The 21927-nt window shown below is 40.3% G+C and overlaps 1 protein-coding gene across 8 annotated transcripts in view; it reads left to right on the top strand.

Moving 5' to 3' along the window:
* Positions 1 to 544: 544 nt before the first annotated feature.
* CD86 (CD86 molecule) overlaps positions 545 to 21927 on the top strand; it is a 71495-nt gene continuing 50112 nt past the window's right edge. For 4 of the 8 annotated variants that reach the window (XM_081138490.1, XM_081138486.1, XM_081138484.1 and 1 more), the window contains exon 1: positions 545 to 697. In XM_081138490.1, coding sequence (XP_080994616.1) covers positions 684 to 697 — 14 coding nt within the window. In that variant the 5' untranslated portion in view covers positions 545 to 683. Of the gene's footprint in view, positions 698 to 19423; positions 19606 to 21927 lie in introns of those variants that run through there. The other 4 variants (XM_081138489.1, XM_081138491.1, XM_081138487.1 and 1 more) reach the window with 4 other exon arrangements.

Genomic DNA, 21927 nt, shown 5'->3' with positions numbered 1-21927 from the left:
GTCTTTTTTAAGGCTTCTATTTGAGGAATCGTCTCTTTGGCCATTTTAATCTTTGGCTATAATAGGAATGAAATAATAAGAGCAGTAGCTTTTGTTTGCCATCCTTGGTTGAGCAGCTCTCACCTCCTTGCCCTCAAAGTTCATTAAAATCTTCCATCATCTTGGTGGTGGGAATCGCCAAGGGAAAGCTACTCACTCCCAACCCACATGCATAATAAGTCACACTTTTTATTGTCTTACCAAAATCTATAGAATGTTCTTTTATTCTATTTTATAGATACAGAGATTTCCCCCCTCCCCCTCTTTTTAATTATCTTATTTTCTAGGCTTTTTGAGGAAATTTCAAGAGGGAATATTTTTAGTCTGCCTCATCTTAATGCGTCTGGAACTCAAGTCACTAGTTATTTTTTAAGCATGTATTTAGACCTTGGTCAACGATTCAAATGCAAAGAAAGGGTTAATGTCTTCCACAAGTGTCAGCAGAATCTGACAAAACAGAAAAGAGGAACAGCCTTTATTAAAGAAAGTTACACGGTATATATACAGTCATTGAGAAGGAAGACTTTCTCAGGGGTGGAAGAGATTGCTCCTCCTTCCACTGTAACAGGGACTAGCCCAGACAGACAGACAGACCGACCAGTGGGGTCATTCCCAGACGTTGCCCAGCGGTGGACACAGGCAAGATGGATCTCGGATGGTGAGTGATCATTCTTATTAGACTTTGAAAGGCAATTTTGAGTCAAGTGACCTCAGCGGCAGGCTGAGGTTGAGGATGGTGTTGTTTTCTGTCTTTCCTGCCCAAGAATGCTAATATGTGTTCAGAACACATTTAGCAGAAGCCAAAGTAGAAACACCAGGAAGAAAGAACGGTCGATGCTTTGAAACTGTAGCTTAAGTTCCAAAACCATTCTTCCCTTTCTGGAGCATCCACTCTAGGGTGATTCCATAGCTCCAAGGGAGGGAAGCTTTTTAAAAAATCTCTACCCGAGACATTTGACTGCCAGTTGAAGGAGGGAATTATCGAGCTGCCCAAAGTTGTATTGCTTGTTGGTTTTTTTTAAAGTGGTTAATGTTAATTTTGTAAATTTGTTTTTCAAATATTTCAATGTTGCAGTTGTTGATTTTAAGAATCATGAAATTTTAAACTGTCTGAATAGGCGTGACGAATAATAGGGAGCATATTTTGTGTACACCGAGGTCAGTTTGGCCTGGGGATGGGGGAATGAGATAAAAAATGAGATAGAGAAGATAGAAAGGGACATGCTAAGGAAAAGGAAGGGGAAGAAGAGTTGTAAAAAAAAACACCAAAAAAAACCAGAAGCCAGATAATGAGTCACAAACAGGCCATGGGAGAGTCTAAGTAGGCTGAGGCGGTGGAAAAAGTAGAGTAATGCAATTAACTACTGGGCATTGAGCATGCTTAATGTGCTGTGTCTTTTACTGTTATTTTACTGAATTTTAATCTTTGCTATGACTCTCAGGCAGATAATATCATCACTGTGTTTTATGAATGAGATTAACTGGCTGAGGAGGCTGAAGCTCACACTGCCCCTGAGAAGCAGAGCTAAAATCTTTCTTGCGGCTTGTTTGCACACCGCAAGATTTCTCCATGCCCTGGCAGTCCCCTATGGCCGTCACTTACCGGAAGGGTCACGCCCACCCTTCTCTTGGCTCATGGGAGCTGGGGTCAGTCATTATTTACTACTGTTCTTTGAAAATCGAAGCAACCCTCATCTACCCAGTGCTCACTGGTTTGGGAAACAGCTTTGCTGCTTTTATTTCGGTTGATTAGAATTTAATTTCCAAGTAAAGATTCCTTTACCCTCCAGTGGAATTTTGACACATGTATGCATTTTTTTTTCAGAATTTTTACTTTTGTGGAGCCATAGAAGTGGTACCACTTAATTATGTTAATACTGCCTGCAGATGTCTGTGGAACCACAGGCCACTGTCTAGATTCTCTTTGTTTCAAAGTGCCCGAAAACTGATTATGGGCAGGACATTTTAGAATATAAATGGTCAATAAATAATGTTGAGTCTTATCTGAAATTTAAAAATGCAAATTAGAACAGTGAAATATTATTTTTCTTTTATCAAAGTGGCAAATATTTTGTTTAAAAAGAGAGCAAGCAAGCAAAAATCCTACATGATTCTAAGGAGGGAGGAATTATAACATCTTTCTGGACAATAATCTGGTGATACATATCAAAAATCCTTAAAACATATATTTCCTTTTAGTCAAGCGGTTCAACTTTTAGGAATTGATTGTAAGGACATAATCATATTTTTGTAAAGTTTTAGTGATGTGGCTGTTTTTCTTGCCATTGTTTCTAATAGGGAAACTCTTGGGAACAACTTGAGTTTCTAAACAAGGTTAATTAGGGAACATCCATAATGGAATACCATACAATCATTAAAAATTCTATTGTAGAACAATTTTTGATGCGTTTAACTTAAGAACAAATTTAGCAGAATATGCAGTGCTAGTACTTTTATACAGGGTGGGGCAAAAGTAGGTTTACAGTTGTGAATCTGTGAAACAGAGTTTATTCTTGTACTATTATTTATCATTGCATTATTTTCCATATGAACAACCATAAACCTACTTTTGTCCACCCCTGTACATGATACCTGTATACACACAATGTTAATCAGAAATATAGATGTTTTCTATTTTCTACTTTGTGTTCTTAATCTTGGATTACATCTGCCTGTAGAAAAAGAAAATTAGATATCCAAGGAAAAGAAACCAATAACTTATAATTTGTAAAATTTCATGGTTAGGGCTCTGGCCTTTTATGCTTAACTTTTTGTCTCTTGACTCCTCTTCAACTATACCTACTTTACCCATAATTCACTAGACCCTATAATAGGCCTGTTTTCACAGAATGTTCTATATGGAAGAGACCAGAGCTCTCATTTCTTTATTTTACGGATGTGATAGCATGGCTCTAGTATGAGTTGCACACTGGGAGGAAGAACAGTGTAGTGGTTAGTGGCTACACTTTGGAACCTGAGTGCTGAGATTTGGATCCCAATTCTCCCACCTTGTAGCTATACGACCTTGGACGAGTTGCTTGACAATTGTAATCCCATTTCTTATCTGTATAATGGGGATAGCTGTGACTTGTCATAAAGTGGTTGTGAGATTTTAATGAGATAATCCGTGTAAAGTGCTTAGAACCTTGTTCTGATAAGTACTCAGTAATTATTAGTTGTTTTTACTACTGTTACTGTTAAGATTTAGAAATAGAGGAAAAGTAATTTATCCAAGATCACACAACTACTTGAAGGCAAAATAAGGACTAGAATTCAGGAAGGTTTTCTTAGAGCAGGTGTTTAATACCCTCTGAGCTCGTCAGGACAATCCCAGGCTGGCTCCAAGAGGAGCTGACCTGAAACAGAGTCCAGGTACAAGGCCAGCCACCTCAAGGGAATGACTCTGATCACAGTAGGAAACCAAATGCTGGAGAGGAGGGTGCAGCCAGGGAAGCTAAGGGCCAGGTTAGGCACAGAGGTAAAGCCTGGAGCCAAGAGCTAGTGCAGGAGAAAAGAGATGACTCCGATACTTTTGTAGACCATCAGCTGTGGGCTTCATGGGGGGCGGGGGTCAACATGATTTAAAGACCCAAGGTCTGGGTAATTAAATAGACAAAATAGGGTGCATGGGGGGAATTGCAACTAAAGCTGCAAGAAGATGCCTTACAGATAGTAATATAAGAGGATGAGGCAGAAACTGGGAGGGACCAGGACAAGGAGCCACCAGAGCCCAGGCATCCAGTCGTGATTATCCTAAAGCCACAGCCTAAGTTCAAAGAGTCATTAACAAGAAAAGATAATGATTAAATTTGCTTTAAAAAATTCCTCTGGTAGCAGAGTGCAGAACTGATTTGGGGTGACAAGGAGATTATTTAGAAAACTATTGTAATAATTCAAGGAGGTATGTTAAGGACATGAAACCAGGACAGTTATGGTGGGATCAGAGAGGAGAGGATGCATTTAGGAGATTTTTAATCACTAGAGTTGACAGGATTTTGGTTTTGACAGATGTGGAGCTTGGGAGGAGAGATCTAAGTACCCAGTGGCATCCTTCACAAAATGAGGGCTATATAGGAAATAGATTGGGTTTGGGCTGGAGGAAAGAGAAGGGCGAAGTTGAGTTCATTTTTTAGCATACTGAATTTGAGATCCTGTGGAGCAGCTGAATGGTGATGTGTCAGTAGACAAGGGAACATACAGGACAAAGCTCAAGAAACAGGTATGGGCTGGCGCAGACATTAAGAGTCTTCAGCACATGCACAGCCCATAGTTGAAATTCCTGTTGTGGGGGAGATCACTAGGGAGAGATGGTGGAGTGAGAAGAAGCCAAGGATGGAACCTGTTAAACTTTGATATTTAAGGTGAAGATGAAGAGTCTAAAACAGACACCAAGGAGGGACTACAGAGGTTGGAGCAACGCAGGAGAGAGATGACAGAAAGAGGAGGGTGTGTCCATGGAAAGACAAATTATATTATTTACCAAACTTCTACGTTGAGCACATGAGATACAACAGAAAACGTGACTCTAGGGACTCAGTGTTAAAGGCTGAATTGTGTCCCCTCAAGATTCATGTTGAGGTCTTAACTCCCCCAGTGCCTCACAATGTGATCATGTTTGGAGGTAATCACGTTCAAATGAGGTCATCAGGGTGGGCCCTAATCCAAGATAACTGGTGTGCCCATAAGGAAGGGGAAATCTGGATACAGAAACACACGCAGAGGCAAGGTGATGTGAACAGACATGGAGAGGATGGCCATCTACAAACCAAAGAAAGAGGCCTGGAACAGGTCCTTCCCTCACAGCCCTCAGGAGGAATTACCACTGCCCATATTTTCATTTCAGACCTCTGGCTTCCACAACTGTGAGACAATACATTTCTGTTCTTTCAGCCACTCAGTTTGTGGTACTTTGTTATTACATCCTGTCAACATAAGAATGTTCAAACCTGTAGAGAATTTTTGTTAGTTTATTTGGGCCAAACTGACGACAGTCGCTGGGAAGCAAGATCGCAAATGCTCCCAAGAGTGACAGTTTTGCAGTTTCTTTCATGCACTTGGAATTAAGGAGGGAACATAGGGAAGATTATATGCAGGTGAGAGAAAACCAGGCAGAGATTGGATTACAAAATAGCTAACAAGATTATGTGCTCTCTTGAGGGTGATTACACTTCTGAAGGATCTGAAAAAGTAGCATTTCAATGGTATGTTAACCTAGATGCACTAAAACAATGGACAGGACTTGCTTAAGGCAAAGATAAACCTTTTACTAAAGAAGTTATATGCCTGGGACCTTCCCAGTTAGGAATTTTTGATCAGATCACTCTGTGAGGTTACTTTCCGTTAGATTTATTATGGTGCCCTTTTTCATCCACAATCCCTAATAAACTAATACATTTGGTGAATGTGCATAATACCTTGGTAAGAGCACATACAGCCAGAGAAAGAAATTGAATAAATGTCTCAGACATGGGAGGGGAGAGTGTCCAAAAAGGGTTAGGTTACCTAAGTAAATAGGAGAAATATGTTTCACAAAGCAGAGGGTAGTCACAGGGTCAAATTCTGCAGAAAGGCGAAGTAGGAGAATGACTGAAAATGTCAGTCTTGAGGCTTTCCGTGACCTTTGTAGAGCACTCCCAGTTAAGCAGAGTAGATCTCAGAGAGCTGAGAACATAGAGACAGCAAATACACCACTTCTGCAAGACATTTGCTGATGACAGGGGACTTCCTCAATGGACCGAACTCACCTCCACTGTCCATAAAGAGCCAAACGGAAAGAACTTGAGTCAGCTGGACCTGGAGTCTCCTTTAACTTAATAGCTAAACACAGGAGAGAAAGGTCAATACTTCTTATTCCACTCAAAACTGGTTTGGAAAGAATTTCAGGAAAAAAAGTATTCTTGCAGTTGTCATTTTACATGTTGGGGTTTTGGTATGAACACAGATTCCACTCTGCTTTGTTAAACCATAGAAAGTTGTCATTTGAGGCTTCTCAGAGATGAAACCGTGAATCTGGTGATGTAAAGAAGAAAACAAGTCTGAGTGAAATTTTGGGCATCACCTATAATTTACTTCAATAAGCAGGAAGAAAACTATAGAATTGAAATGGAGAAGTATTAAAGCATTTTCTTAGAAAGCTTTGAACTCAAAATGAGTCTAAAATTTTATTTCTGTAGTCTCAGGGATGTCATTGGCCAAATAACCCAAATGTCCAGTTCTATATTAGGGGATCAAATTAATCAGATTTGACTGAAAGATCTAATAGAGGACCTAGTAAAAATAAAAAGAATGACTACTTAATCAAGTAAACCAATTAGTACCAACCAGAAACTACCATGGGCTAAAACCTGGAGTAAATACCCAAAAGACAAACCTAGATCATCACCCCCATCTTACAACTATTTTCAACCAACTAAACAATAAATCTTTATCTAAGGCGCTGTGAAGAATACAGAAGAAATGGACAGCATGTAGTTTTAATAGTCAAATTGGGAATATAAAACAATTATAAAATGACAAAAGCAATCCAATGCAGTTAATAATTTTAAAACTAAAACAAATGACCAAAAAAATTCATTCTCATTAGATATTAAACAAACACCAATTATATATTTTAACTTGTCAAATTAAATAGTAAACAAACAAGTAAGTGATCCAATTCAAAAATGGGCAAAAGATATAAAAAGACATTTCTCCAAAGAGGATATGTAGGTACAGATGACAAATAAGCACATGAAAAGATGCTCAGTGTCATTAGCCACTATGGGAATTAAAATTAAAGCCACTGAGATATCACTACACACCTATCAGAATGACTAGAAAAAAAAAAAAAGAACATAACCCCATCGAAGTTAAGAAACATCTGTACAAATAAACACCCATTCTGGCCACTGCCTATTTCTCTATGTCCTAGTAATTTTTTCAGTTCACTCAGCACATTTGTTCCAGGAACTGTGCCACGCAATAGAAATACACCAAAGCCCTGGCAGGTGTGGCTTCGTTGGTTGCGCTTTGACCTTTGCATTGAAATGTTGCCGGTTCTGTTACTGATCGGGGCACGTGCTGGGGCTGCAGACTCAATTCCCGGAGGGGGGGGGAGCGTGTGTGGGAGGCAGCCAATTGATGTTTCTCTCTCCCCCCCTTACTCTCTCTCTCTCAAATCAATGAACCATATTTTTAAAAATAAAAAACAAATATACCAAAGATGAGTAAATATGATTTGTCCTCAAGGAGCTCAGTTTAGTGGTAAATATTCAAATGTGATGATTTTTTTATAACAGTGAAGTATGTGAGGTTCCACAGGAGCACAAAGGTAGCTGTTTTCCATTTGTCTGTAGACAGTATTGTGTCTTGAATAAGAGCCAGAGTATTGAGTCAGTCAGGCTGCTGTCAAATAATAAGTAATTATTAAGTAGTTTCATATTATTAGCAGTATCATCTTGGGGAAGCTATCCAACTTCCTGTATTTCAGTGCTCCCATTTGTAAAATGCGGCTATTAGTACTTACGAATGCCATGAGGGTTATAAGAATTTATAATAAATGTAAAATCTTGTGGAAATAAAATATTTGAGGCTTCACATTCTTTTCTTTAAAATCTATTCTCTCTGTTTTTAATTTTATTTTTCAATTACAGTTTACATTCAATATTATTTTGTATTCGTTTTCGATGTACAGCACAGTGATTAGATTATCATATAGTTTACAAAGTGTTCCCCCCAATATTTCCAGTACACATCTGACAACATACGTAGTTATTACAATATTGTTGACTATATTTCCTATGCTGTACTTTACATTCCCATGGCTATTCTGTACTACCAATTTTTACTTCTTAATTCCTTCACCTTTTTCACCTAGTCCCCCCTCCCCCTCCCCTCTGGCAACCATCAGTCTGTTCTCTGTGTCTATGAGTCTGTTTTAGTTTTGTTTGTTAATTTATTTTGTTTTTTAGAGTTCACATATAAATGAAATCATCTGGTATTTGTCTTTCTCTGACTGAGTTACTTCACTTAGTAAAATACCCTCCAGGTCCACCATCCATGCTGTCACAAATGGTAAAATTCCATTCTTTTTTATGGCAGAGTAATATTCCATTGTATATATGTACCACCACTTTTTATCCATTTGTCTATTGGTGGGCAATTGGGTTGCTTCCATATATTGACTATTGTAAATAACACTGTAATGAACATAGGGGTGTATATATTCTTTTGAATTAGTGTTTTGGGTTTCTTCAAATATATACTTAGAAGTGGAATTGCTAGGTCATAAGGCAGCTCCACTTTTTATTTTTTGAGGACCCTCCATACTGTTTTCTACAGTGGCTGCACCAACCAGCATTTCCACCAACAGTGCACAAGGGTTCCCTTTTCTCCACATCCTCACCAACACCTCTTATTTATGGATTCCTATATTTTAAATTAAGACTCAATTTTCTTTAGCTTTGCCTTTTCTGATTCAGTTCTAGCAAACAGATTCTTACTTGTAACCCAGAAGCTGCTGCAGTATAACTCCTAAGTATAGATAAGAGAAGCGCAGGCCCAGTGAAGGTGAATAAAATGAAAGCCACCTAAAATATATTTTCTGTAAGGGTAGGGTGCCAAAACATTAAAATAAAATCCTGTCCTGCAAGATGTGATCATGTGAGTGCCTTCTGAACTTCAGATAATTTATGTCTGTTATGCCTGCTTTTAATTTATAAAGACACTTTTGCTCATTAGTCGTCAAGGTTAATGTGTTCAAATTTGCATTTCTAATTCTAGAAGATATGTAAACTACCATTTTTCTTTATAAAAAAATGCTCATTCCTCTTGCTCTAATAATTTCACATTTAGGAATTTAGATAATAAAATAATAATAGGTACGGAAACAGAAGTATGCACAAAAATGTTTATTACAGCATTATTTAATATAATGAAAAATAAGAAGCAATCTAAATGTTTCATAATAGGTGAGTGGTGAAGCACACTAAAAATGAAGTTGATAATGACTGAAATTACAGAAGAAAACAAAGGCTATGAAATTAGAAAGAAAAGCACAGCAGGGTGTGGCTCAGCGGTTGTGCGTCGACCTAGGATCCAGGCGATGCGGGTTCGATGCCTGGGTTGAGGGCTTGATCAATGACTCTCTCATCACTGATGTTTCTGTCTCTCTCTCTCCCTCTCCTTTCCTCTCTCTGAAATCAATAAAGATATATTAAATTTAAAAAAAGAAATTAGAAAGAAAATAATGCGTAGAAAAGAGACAGTGAGCAAATATGTCAAAAATGATAAGATTACAGAAATCGGGCGTTTTCCTTTGACTGACATTGCTAAGTCTACAGTGAATTTACATCTCTCAGCTAAGCAGGGTGAAATCAAGTTAAAAATAATCGAGCGGTGAGGTACAGACTCTAAGTCAGGAGTAGCAAACCTAGAACCCCTAGGAAGACTGTCCCATAGCAAGGGAGTGACGCAGGCCCGGGTTTATCCCCCCAGGACATGTGAAGGGTGGGGCTGCATTACACCAGCAGTGACTCCACCTGGCCACGCTGCTGGTCACCACTCCATTGTCCTGTGTGCAGGAGTGCGGGCCAGCACACCTCAGTCTTATTTTTCAAGGGAAGTCAGAAAGGCAGACTTATAGGCGAAATCTCCTGATTTTCACATACGTAATGCTTCAGTATCTGGATGGTTGATTTGGCCCAGGCCACCAGTTTTTACCTCTGGCCCGTGTTGTGCAACAGAGGTTTAGAGGAGAGAGAGATCATTGTGAATGGAGTGGTTTAGGAATATATTATATTCCAGGTTCTGATGAATCAGGAGTAGAAGGGAGGGGACTGTTTGTTTATTAACTTACTTAATAACGTTTTATTTAATGTTGAGAAAATACAGATGAATCAGATAGAGATCCTATTTAGTAGCTGCTAAGGAAGGAGGTTTCCCCCTAGCTAACATTTCTTACCATATGGCAGGCGTTATGATATACCATATTATATTGAATATTGTTTCATTTAATCCTCACAACTCCAAGGGGTAGGAACTATTATTGTTCCCCCATTTTCCACAAGTGAAAACTGAATCTTAGAGATGTTAAGTGACTTGTCCAGGTCAAGTAGCTGGTAACAGAGCCAGGATTCCAAACCCCGGTCTGCTTCTAGACCAAAGCTATAAACAAGCATGTTATATTACATATTACAGAGATCAGGGGAGGAACAGATTACTCTTAGTAGCAAGAAAAATGTGTGGATGGAAAGATGTGCAGTTGGAGAAAGCTGTGTTGGGTCAGGGTCTAAAACAAGCTCTGGCAACTGAGTAATAAAGATAAGAGTTAGGGAGCTGTTGTTCTGGGGTAGAGGTTGAAAACTAAAGGCTAGTAAATCAAAAATAGTACACAGACAGACAGTAGGTTTTAAAAATAATTTTTAAAAAGAACTTTATAATTAGTTGTCAATACTTTAAAAGTCTGCAGAAGTCACATCAATTTGGATGTCCACCTCCCCTGGGCAATTAGAATACCTAGCAACACTGGCCCCACATTCCCTTATGGCAGCAATTTTCAACCTTTTTTCTCATGGCACACGTAAACTAATTACTAAAATTCTGCGGCACACCAGAAAATGATATAATTTTGATTCATTCACATTGGACGGCTATCATCGTGTTGGCGGTTATCATTTTTTTATTTGACAACCTAAGGGAAAAGAAGTCAGTGCCCCTGACTAAATAGTCAGGTATTGCATCTTTTAAAAATTCTTGCAGCACAGCGGTTGAAAATCGCTGCCTCGCGGTAACAACTGGTGAATCTGGCAGAGGCTGCTCGACTTTCGATGGGATATAAGCTCTCCTCTTCCCACGTGGCCTACTTTGCTCATTTAAGTTCCCGACAGAAACCTTCAGGCACGTGAGTCTTTTTTAAAGCCTTGGCCTAGGAAGTACAGCATCAGCATGTGGGAAGGAATAACTAAAAAGAACAGGGCAGGTGAGAGCTAGTAGAGAAGCTAAGGGTGTTTGAAAGTGTGGACCCAGAAAGACACTTTCTGAGGTTGCCAGATCCTAAGGCAGAGGCCATTTATCTTATTCCCTTCAGACTGGTTGGACACGGTCCCAAGATCTTCAGCTGCAGGCTGGAAGGAAGGGAACTTGGGGAGAGGGATTGTATCTTGATTGAGGGCTCAATGGGGAAGGTGGAAATTTGAGGGACATGGAGAATTTAGACCACAGAGAATAAAAAAGTGAATGTGACTGCTCAGTGGCTCACTCAAGATTCTGTTTCCAAGAGAATTCTCTGGCTTGCTAAGTGTTCGTGATTGCCCAGAAAACTAGTTAGTAAAAAAGAAAAACAAAAAAATCCAAACCCAGTCTCTTTAATGCCTCTCGTTATATTTTCACACATACAGACAGAGTGATTCATTTACCCACTTAGGTATTGATCTGAGAATCCCATTTAGTTCTGGGAACCTTAGGAAAAACATTTCCTTAGATTAAAGGATCTTTGGACAGGTTACTTACTTCTCTAAGCCTCAGTTTCTCATCTGTTAGAAGGTTTAATAGTTTCAAATTTTCAGAGGGTAAGGATTGAGGGAGTGAATGGAGGACTGTGAAGCAAGTGCGTGGGTCAGAGTAGGAAGGAATAAATGGTTGCTGTGATGAGCAGAGATGGGGCTAGGAATCCTTACATGACCATGTGAATGAGGTGTTATTTTCCCCCATTAAACATTAAAATGAGGAAATTGAGGTTTAGAGAGGTTTTAGTAATTTAGTCAAGATCACACAATTAGTAAGGGGCAGAGTATAGACGCTTACTCAAAAAGTGCCAAACTATGTAAAAAAAAAAAAAAAGGTATGCTGATATCTGCCTGACATTCTAATGATAGTCATATAACATTATTGGCTAGAAATTCAAACAGATTCAATTCTATATCCTGCTAAAACCTTAAGGTCACCAGCTGTGTGTCCCTAAGCGAGCAGCCTAATCCCTCTGAAACTCAGTTTCCTCATCTGTAAAACTTCGTATGTTTATTGTATAGATTAAATGAAGTAATACATTTAAAGTTCTTAGCAGAATATCTAGCTTATAAGCAATCAGCTGACCGATATTAACTTTAATAACATTTACTGGACCTGTTACTGTACCAGGAATGCAAAGGGGAATGAAACATGTTCCCTGACTTTGTGGAACTCAGGACAGGACAGCCATATGAGTAGTGACACTTAAAAAAAATTTTTTTAAATCGTTACTCAAGGATATGTTTTTATTGGGTTTTTTTAAAAAGAGGGAAGAAGGGAGAGAGAGGAAAAAAAAAACATCGACCAGTTGCCTCCTATAAGGGCCCCGACTAGGGATCGAACCTGCCACCTAAGTATGTGCCCTGACAGGGAATCGAACCCGCAACCTTTTAGCATATGGGACGATGCTCTGACCAACTGAATCACCCAGCCAGGGCATGAGCAGTGACATTTTAACACAGTGAGGAAACTGTTATAATGGAAGAATAAATAATGTTATTTGGGAGGGAGAAAGATACAGATATGGTGAAAAGAGGAGGGAAGGATGGCAGGGACGTTTTCAACTGTGAACTATGGAGTAACCTGGGTCTCAAAGGAAGAGTAGAGTTTTGCAAACAGAGAAGGCGGGAAAGGCATTCCAGGCAGAGGCACAGCTTGTGCAAAATCAAAGAAGGCAAAAAGTCTAACAAGGCCTGGGAAGACCAGGGAATGGTGAGCAGTTAAAGTATGCCCAGAAGGTAAGTATATGGGCTGACCGCCAGGAGAGAAAAATGGGACTCAGGCTTTGAAGAGCCCCCGTGAAGGGCCTTGTGTGCCCTGCTAAGAAGTGTGACCACCAGCTCATGAAGAACAGAGATCAAGTCTTTAAAGGACATTTTGTAATCAGTCTGTTTTTAATGAAGGGTAACGAATAAGTGAGAATGGGAAGGAGACTTGACTTGGGGTGGTAAACACATAATGCAATATACAGATGATGTATTGTAGAATTATACACCTGAAACCTATATAATTTTATTAACCAATGTCACCCCAATAAATTCAATTTTTAAAAAAGGTAAAAAAAAAAAAAAAAAAAAAAAGACTAGTGAGAGAGAAACAACCAGGAGGCTATTACAGTAGCTCAGACAAGAGGTGACGTAGCCCCCAATATTAGCCACCAGTGAGTTGGAAGTGGGTGGTGAGGAAGAGAAAGTGAAGGGTGACGTAAAAATAATAGTGAAATCCAAGGTATGAAAATGGTTTTGTCCCGTCTTGCTTACCACAGTCACCCCAAAGGACCAAAACAAAAACGAAGTAAACCTCTTTTGTTTGTATGCAAATAGGCCATGCGCAGTGAAAAGTCAACTCAAGGGAGAGGACCAGAACAATATTTTGTCTCCAACACATAAAACGCAAAAATAGAATTCGTTTACCAACGTTGTCCTTCTTAAACGTTCCAACTCCTCACTTTAAAACTATAGCCAACTAGTACAAGGATTATGTGCGATTGTTTCCGATCATAAATCACATTTGAGAAAAGCTATTTAAGGCCCTTTTCAAAAGAGGTCGTCCCTTACATCACTGAAGAGAGGAGAAGCAACATCTTCTTTCACTGGAAAATTCCTTTCAAGCAGCAACACTTCTTGTAGTGGTGGACCTGGGCAATCTTTTAGATAAGGCACACAAAGAGAACTGCAAAAATTACACTTCTGTGGTTCTGCACCACTGCTTGAAAACTACAAGGCCAGGTTGAGAAATGCCTATTTTAAGGGTTCTCAGAAGTCTATGTGCATTGCTTTTGGTTACCAAGGTGCCACAGGGAAGTGAACCTTTGGGGGTGCAGTGTGCCTTCTCCCTGGACCCTGTTGTGAAATGGAAGCTTTAAAACATCCAGTTTTGTTTTGTTTTTTAACGAGCTTAGTCATATTGGCTGTGTTCTGTATGCTCCAATCTATTTTCTTTTACTCTGTGCTAAAATGTGTTAGTTTTGTTATGCTTTATATTCTCTCCTTTGCACACATAGGAAAAAAACATACGGACTTAACTCTTCAAGAAACTTACTTTGAGAGTATTACCTCATTTTATTTCTTCTGAGATTATAAAGGAAATGGCGGATGACAGATGCTTTATGAAAGAAATGACAGTTTCTCAGAACGCGTAAGTGCGTACCCTTAAACAAACGGGGCCACTTCAAATTCACAGATCGCAGCCTTCTGAATTTGGGTTTAACATTCCCAGGGAGCATGAAAGATTGAAAGGATAATAAGTTTGGAATCAGATATTTATTTTTTTGAATTCTGAAAAGTGCCATCACTGATGTTGGTAGCCTATTGGTATTTAAACTTGCTGCTGTATGTGTTTCATTTGCCTTGGAAAGATTTTACCGTAGTTTTGTTATTTGTTAACTAATAGGCCATCTTTCGCGTATTGTATTGTAAACCTTACTGAATAGCTAGAATACAGAATTATTAAATTAGGAGTTACAGATCACTTAATCTACCCTTCCCTTGAGTGAGTTCTCTCTACCGCACCGTCCATGACTAACAGTCATGTCGACACTGTCGCCACTTAAAATATGAAGTGAAGGAGAACCAGTGTCTCTTGGAGAAACCCATTCTTGAGATGGGGGGGCCTGGGGAATTTTTTCTTAATTTGTGACCTGCACAATCTAGAAAATCTACCTCATGCTCCTAAGATGGTATTTAATCATTATGACATCGTACTTCACTGAAGTAGTTTATGTTGAAAATCACTTGGTGGCAGGTACCTTGACACTATGAGGTTGGTGTAGGTCTCTTACACTCACCGGCAGGCTCTGGGAAGGCAAGGGCCCTCTGCTTTTTCTCACCTTGGATTCCAGGACCAGCCCAGGGCCTGCACTCAATCAGGGCGGGTTAAGTATTTGTTGAATGAATGAAGACAAACTAAAAAGTAGAAATTCCAAACTGTGCAGTTACATCTGTGGATGTGAAAGTATTATTGGAAAATGGGAAATATTACTGAGATACAACAATAGGAATAAATGTAAAGCATAAAAGTGTGTGAATTTGTGTGTCACTGAAGTCTATAGTTACTACCAGTTCCCATGGACACCCTGGTGCCACCCCTGAAGCTCTGCCCACCCCTTTTCATGACGTGTTTGTACACAGTCAGGCAAGCAAGGAAGGGGGGTAGGGAGCTGCTCTGGGGGTGTTCTTGCTGTCACAATCCTAGTCTCTAGTCTCCATGAGGTGAGTTGTGAGTCCTGCGGCTCCACAAGCTGCAGTCCTTCTGTGGCTTAGCGTTGCTTCCTGACCCGTGGTCCAGTTCCCCACTGGCCCTTGGGGCCTGTCCCCCAGTGACGGGCCTTGTTCCTCAGGGAGAAATCATGAAGTGTCTCCACCTACCACACCGTAGATATCACACTTCCCAGAAACTCCTGATTCTGGGGGTGCCGCAGCACCCCCACCCCATTCTGCCATGTCTCCGCCAGACCACCAGCCCCTCTCTGACCCCGGGTGTGGGAAGACTGGCTCCTCACTTGCAGGGGGTGTTGTTCCTAGCTGAGCTCCCCCCAAACCCATCTTCCTCATCTCGCCTTGCCCACTTGCCCACACTGCTAAAGTCACAGCTCACCTGAAGGCCACACCTATCCCCAGTAGGACAGGAGTTCTTTTTCTAAACTGCATGCATCACGATGCTTACCCCTTTGACATTTTTCTCTTAACCTCCTTTTAATACATGCTAACGTAATTTTCAGCTTAAATAAATGTATTTTGCTGCTGAAGTCGGGTATATTTTATTAACTCACCATTTGATTTTGAGAGAAAGTGCAGACAAGAATCTTTTGCTCTCACTTGATAGAACCTTACAAATAACTCTTGGTATCTTACAAATAACTGTCTTGCCTTTCTGAGTTTTTCTTAGAGGACATCTAGGCAAAAGTGTGTCACTAGGTCCTAGTGTCTGTGTTCAGGAGTTGATTAAATACAAGTTAAGAAACAAGACACGCTGCCTCTTTTTTTTTTTTTTTTTTGGCATGCATGAATGATAGTTGTGAATTTGCATCATGAGAAAGTCAATAAAAGAAGGTACCCCAGGGCAGTTAGGGAGACCGAAAAAGCCAGCCTAGGATGAGAGGGGAGCCTGTGGTAGAGGTTGTAAGAGTGAGGCTCTCTCCTTACCTTGGAGACTCAGTTGCAGGATATAAATACCGAGGTGGCGAAATTTTGGCTCAGACAAAGAAGACTCAACTTCTAATGCTTAACTGTATAAAATTTGCTTTTAAGGGTAGGTCAAGACTGTATCACCACCTCAAAGAAAAAAAAAAGAAGCTTATTACATTTCTAAGAATGTTCCTCCAGAAACATGGAACTGAAAGCTATTTTTTTTTAATTGATCTGGCCCTTAGAAAACAGTGGGGCTTTTTCTTTAATTTGCCTAAGGAATTGACATAAAAGTCTATGGTCCTGCACCAGAAATCTGCAGAAAATGTCAAAATAGAGGACAGAAATACAAAACTGGAGATTTTTCACAGCAACACGGTGTGGATGGCATTTGATTATATGTGTGCAACATGGAGAAGTGAAGCTTTGTACCGTGAAATTGATGCTAATTTTCTTACTAGTCTAGAAGGCCTCTAAAATGTCACATCATTAATTTAGCTACTTTACCAGGAATCGGTACATGTGGTTAATGTGTGTATTTTTTTTAAATGAATAAACTTTCTTTTCAGAACAGTTTTAGATTTACAGAAAAATTAAACAAATAGCACAGAGAATTCCCATATGCCCCTTTCTCTGCCCAGTTTCCCCTATTTTAACATCTTGCATTAGTGTGATATACTTGTTACAATTAATGAACCAATACTGATACATTATTAGTAACTAAAATAATGTGTTCTCTCATGTGTTCTATAGTTCTATGGATTTTGACAAATTTATAATAACATATCCACCATTACAGTGTCATAATGAATAGTTTGACTGCCCTAAAAATCCCTATATTCCACCTATTTATCCATCCTCCCATCCCCTAGCAACCACTGATCTTTTTACTATTTCCATGGTTTTGCCTTTTCCAGAGTGTTGTTTAGTTGGAATCACACAGTATGTAACCTTTTCAGACTGGCTTCTTTCATTAGGCAAAATGCACTTAAAGTCCCCCCACATCTTTTCATGGCTTGATAGTGCATTTCTTTTTATCATGGAATTATATTCCATTGTATGGATGTACCATAGTTTGTTTATGCATTCACCTGTTGAAGGGTATCTTAGTTGCTTCTGGTTTTTGGAGGTTATGAATAAAGTTGCTATAAATATTTATGTGCAGGCTTCTGTGTGGACATAACTTTCCAACTCATTTGAGTGAATACCTAGGAGCGTGATTGCTGGATCGTACTGTAGGCTTATGTTAATTAAGTTTTATAAGAAACTGCCAGAATGTGTTCCAAAGTGCCTATATCATTTTTCCACCAGCAATGACTGAGTGTTCTTGTTGACCCACATCCTTGTCAGCATTTGGTATTGTCATTTTTTTGGATTTTAGCCATTTGAATAGGTAGGTGCATAGTAGTAGCTCATTGTTTTACTTAGCAAATCCTTAATGACGTGATACTGAGCGTCTTTTCATATATTAATTGCCATCTGTATATCTTCTTTGGTGAGGTGTATGATCTTTTATCCATTTAAAAATGTTTTTTGAATTATAGTTTACATTCAATATTATTTTGTATTAGTTTCAAGTGTACAGAAGAGTGGTTGTGCAATCATATAGTTTACAAAGTGGCCCCCCCTTTTATTGACTATATTCCCTGTGCTGTGCTTTACATCACCATGACTGTTCTGTAACTACCTCTGTACTCCCTTTTCACCCAGCCCCCCAACCCTCCTCCCCTTGGGCAACCAACCAGCAGACTGACCCCTCTATCTATGAGTCTGTTTCTGTTTTGTTTGTTTACTCTTTTGCGCATTTTTAAATTGAGTTTGTTTTCTTATCTTTGAGTTTTGAGAGTTCTTTGTACATTTTGGATACCAGTACTTTATCAGATACATGTTTCACAAATATTTTCTCCCAGTCTGTGGCTTGTCTTTTCATTCTCTTAGCAGTTAGTTTGTTTATGCTTTAAGGAGAAAGTGTTCTAAAAATACAATGTTACAATAGCAGCAAAAGGAAAATTCTTAGCAAATGTTCTATGTTCTCTCTCAGGTTATGTCAGGGAACCCTGTTTGTGGACCCAGCAGAGTTTCATGGAAAGGGGAGAGTCAGGTCCTGCTGACTGTCCTGCAACACTAGAGGTTGTACAGCAGGGTTGGGAATGAAAACAGGACCCGGCCCTGAGCTGCATCACTTCTAAATTAAGAACAATTGGAGAACTCTGTTTACAGTCCAACCCCGGGCCCCCTTGCACGGATTATACTGTGTATAGGGTATGAATTTCTGTCCATGAATCCAAGTATGTAAGAGATTATCACTTTTTAAAAATTTCCTTTCATTCAGCCTAATACCATCTCTGAGCCCCCATTCTACCAGTTGGACAGGAGACTCTATTCTGATCATACAGATATGATCCCCTCCTCCAGCCCAGTCAGAATTCAGGAAGCTTACCTGGTGCTTAGAAAGTGGTGAGAGGGCCTCAAGTTCCTAGTCTGTCTTGGTTGGCATTGGCAACTTTACCATCTAGCCCATAGTGGGCTGTGAAGCCTGGCAGTTCTCCGCCCCCGTTCCGCAGTGGGGAACGACATTATCTACTGAGGCTGGGCCCCCTGAGCCAAGGGTACCTCTTCTGTAGGAATGAGCCATCACCCCTGAGGTTGTTATCCCCTTGAGAGCACTGAGAGGGGTTGCTTAGCCCCACTGTTCACAGTATCCGCACACCTCTGCCCTTCCCTCCCTTCCTCTTGCATCTCAAAAGCACTCTGTCTCTTTTCTCTTGCCTCCTAGGGCACCTGTATTGTGTCTTCCATAGGCTTTCACAAGAGCCCAGAAGTGCCTTTGACTACAGGTTTCTTCTCCTTTCTCTTGCTAAAATCCCTGTATCAAGAAAACTCAGAAAACAAACACTAATTGACATTTCAATTAATAATGCTGGTGCAATTATGTGTGGAAACTGTTTTATCCTATATTGGCAGCAGCACCACCTGGAATACCTTTGGGCTGACTCTTGACCACAGGAAACCACTTACAGATTGTAACAAATATATGGCTAGAGTTGAAACATTCAGCTAAGTGTTTAGATGTTTCCAAATGCCTGCAGGTTTCCAGCTTTGCCTCCCGGAGTGGACCTTAACCATGTGGTCCCAGGGAAATATCCCTTGGACAGCCTTGAGCTGGGACGTCAGGAAGTTATCTGTTTCTCCCACCCATCTGCAGCCTGTAGCCACTCCCTTCCTGCTGCTTAGCCTTGGCTTCCTCAGACTTGAGAACATCCGGGAGTGAGGCACTGGAGGAAACAGCCCCACACAGAAAGCAGCTTTCTGAGGTTACTAGCAACTTCCTTCTCCCTAAACACAAGCAATTGATCTTTAGTCTACTGGATCTCCTCTCATCAATTGATACGGCTGACCACCATTTCACCACCATCACTGTTGAAACGTCTCTGTCCTTGGCTCTTATAACCCTTAGGTAAGGCATCTTTATCAGATTTTTGAGTGGCACAAAGCTTAGAGGGATGGCTAATGTAATGGATAACATATATGAGATTCAGAGTAATTTTTTAAAAAATATGTCTTTATTGATTTCAGAGAGAGGAAGGGAGGAGAGAGAGAGAGAAACATTAATGATGAGAGAGTCATTGATCGGCGGCCTCCTGCAAGCCCCCAACTGGGGCTTGTGCCCTGACTGGGAATCGAACCGCGGATCTCCTGAATCATAGGTCGATGCTCAGCCACTGAGCCATGCCTGCTGGGCCAGAGTAATTTTAATTGGCCCCAAACACAGACACACAAACAAGATGGGGCCAGGGGGTGGTGATTGGACTTGACATGTAAAAAAAATCATGGTCAGCCACTCTCCCAATGCAACTGTTTACAGGCTAATTTGATCTCTGACTCACTAACAAAAGTAATCTTGTCATTGTCCACTCTATCCTAAGAGTCCTCTCTGCAAAGAGGTACATTCACAGATTCAGGGAGATGGGTGCCAGTGGGAGAGCCACCAAGTTGATTAGGTCTAGTGACCACATCGTATGAGGAACAGTTGAAGACATTGATTATATTTAGTTGAGAGGAGAGACTATTAAGGAAATTTATAAAATCTGCTTTCAAGTATTTGGAGAGTTTTATAAAAAGGGGTACATTAAGATATATTCTTGTAGTTCCAGAAAACACTACAGGGACAGCTTGATGGTACTTATGGGGCTGGGGAGTAGAGGGTGGGAGATTGGGGATTATTATAAAGAAGACCTTTCTCTTATAACTGTCTTACCAGGGAGTGAGTTTTTCCCAGCATAAGTAAGAAAGCAAAGACTAGATATCCATCTGTCAGAGGTGACATCAAGGGTTCCTTGCTTGAGTGAGAGACTGGAATGGCTTCTGAGATCCCCTAAACAACCTTGCGACTCTAAATCTTCGAGTAAGAGAATTCTTCTTGTCCCTTATTTCTGCGTCCTGGCTCATGGCATTGAGGGGGGCTCTCCAAGAAGAAACTGAAATAAGTAGATGAGGGAAGGGATATAGAAAAGAGAAAACAATAAAACAACTTTTTTAAAAAAAAGCATCTACTATATGCCAGAATCTGTGCTAGGCACCACAGATGGCATCCTGTTTAATCCTCACAACAAGCTTATGAGATATTTAGTATTACTTGTGTGAGGAAACTAAGGCGCAAAGAAGTTAAGTCACTTCCCCGAGAACACACAGGCATTAACTAGTGGAACTAGGGTTTGAACACAGCTCTCTGTGAGTCTAAAACCAAGTGTGACATGTTATTTTTACCCATCCTTTACTTAGGGCGAATGATACTGCTTTTTAAAAAAAGTTTTAGTATTAACATAAAGATTCTGTATAAAATAAATTTACTTAAAGTCAAGAGAAAAACATTGTATAACGAATAATACAGATCTTACATGGGTAGGAAGTGGTACTGGTAGCTAAAATGAGTGAACTTTGGGAAATACTATTCCAAATATTTTAATAGCAGGACCTTTCAATGTAGCCTACCTTGTGTTTTGACTGCTGAGTACCAGGAAAAGAAGGAAACTTTAAAACTAAGTTGAACGTGCATTAATTCTCCCGCGCTCTGATGGGTGGGTAATTTCACATGTTACAATAAGGAGACCAAATGGACCCTTGCAAATAAAAAAACAACAAAGATATGACTGTAAAATCCAGAGGAAACCCCCAGGTGGGGCCTATTCGAATACAGGATGAAGTTCCCAAGGTATGCACATAGACTGGCTGGGGGGAAGTGATGACCTGTGAGTCAGGGCCCAGGACCCACACAGGAGACCTTTGGGTTTGGGAGGCCCTGAGTGGAAGGTGAAGGGGTTTACAGACCTGTTTTGGGAAGAGTGATCATCACCTTTCCGATGATAGAGGGAAGATCTTTGTGGTAAGTTCAAAGTTAGAATTTGGAAGTCCAAAAAGGAGATAGGAAAGTAACATGAAGACTAAATAGCTGCATGGCACGCTCTGGGCCAGGTGATTGACATGCAAGATCTCACTTGTTTTTCACAACAATGCAGCAAATAAGTTGTTACCATTTCATGGATGAGAAGACTGAGCCTGGGAGATGCCCAGTAACTCACAGAGAGTCCAGCGGTCAAGCCAGGATTTGACCTTGGACCACCAGTTCCAAACCTGCACTGCCTCCCCTGCACCACACACCCTGGCTGGAGTGAGCCTCCTCAAACCAGATAACAACAACTTTCACTTTGCCACTTAATTTCTCCAGCCATGCAGAACACAGCTAGCCCCCCGGAGAGCAGGGGAGGCAGGCGGGAGAGGC

Source organism: Miniopterus schreibersii, assembly GCF_964146895.1.
Source record: "Miniopterus schreibersii genome assembly, chromosome: 5".
Taxonomy (NCBI): Eukaryota; Metazoa; Chordata; class Mammalia; order Chiroptera; family Miniopteridae; genus Miniopterus; species Miniopterus schreibersii.
The sequence above is the reverse complement of the archived record's forward strand: the minus strand, read 5'-3'. Positions and strand labels throughout refer to the sequence as shown.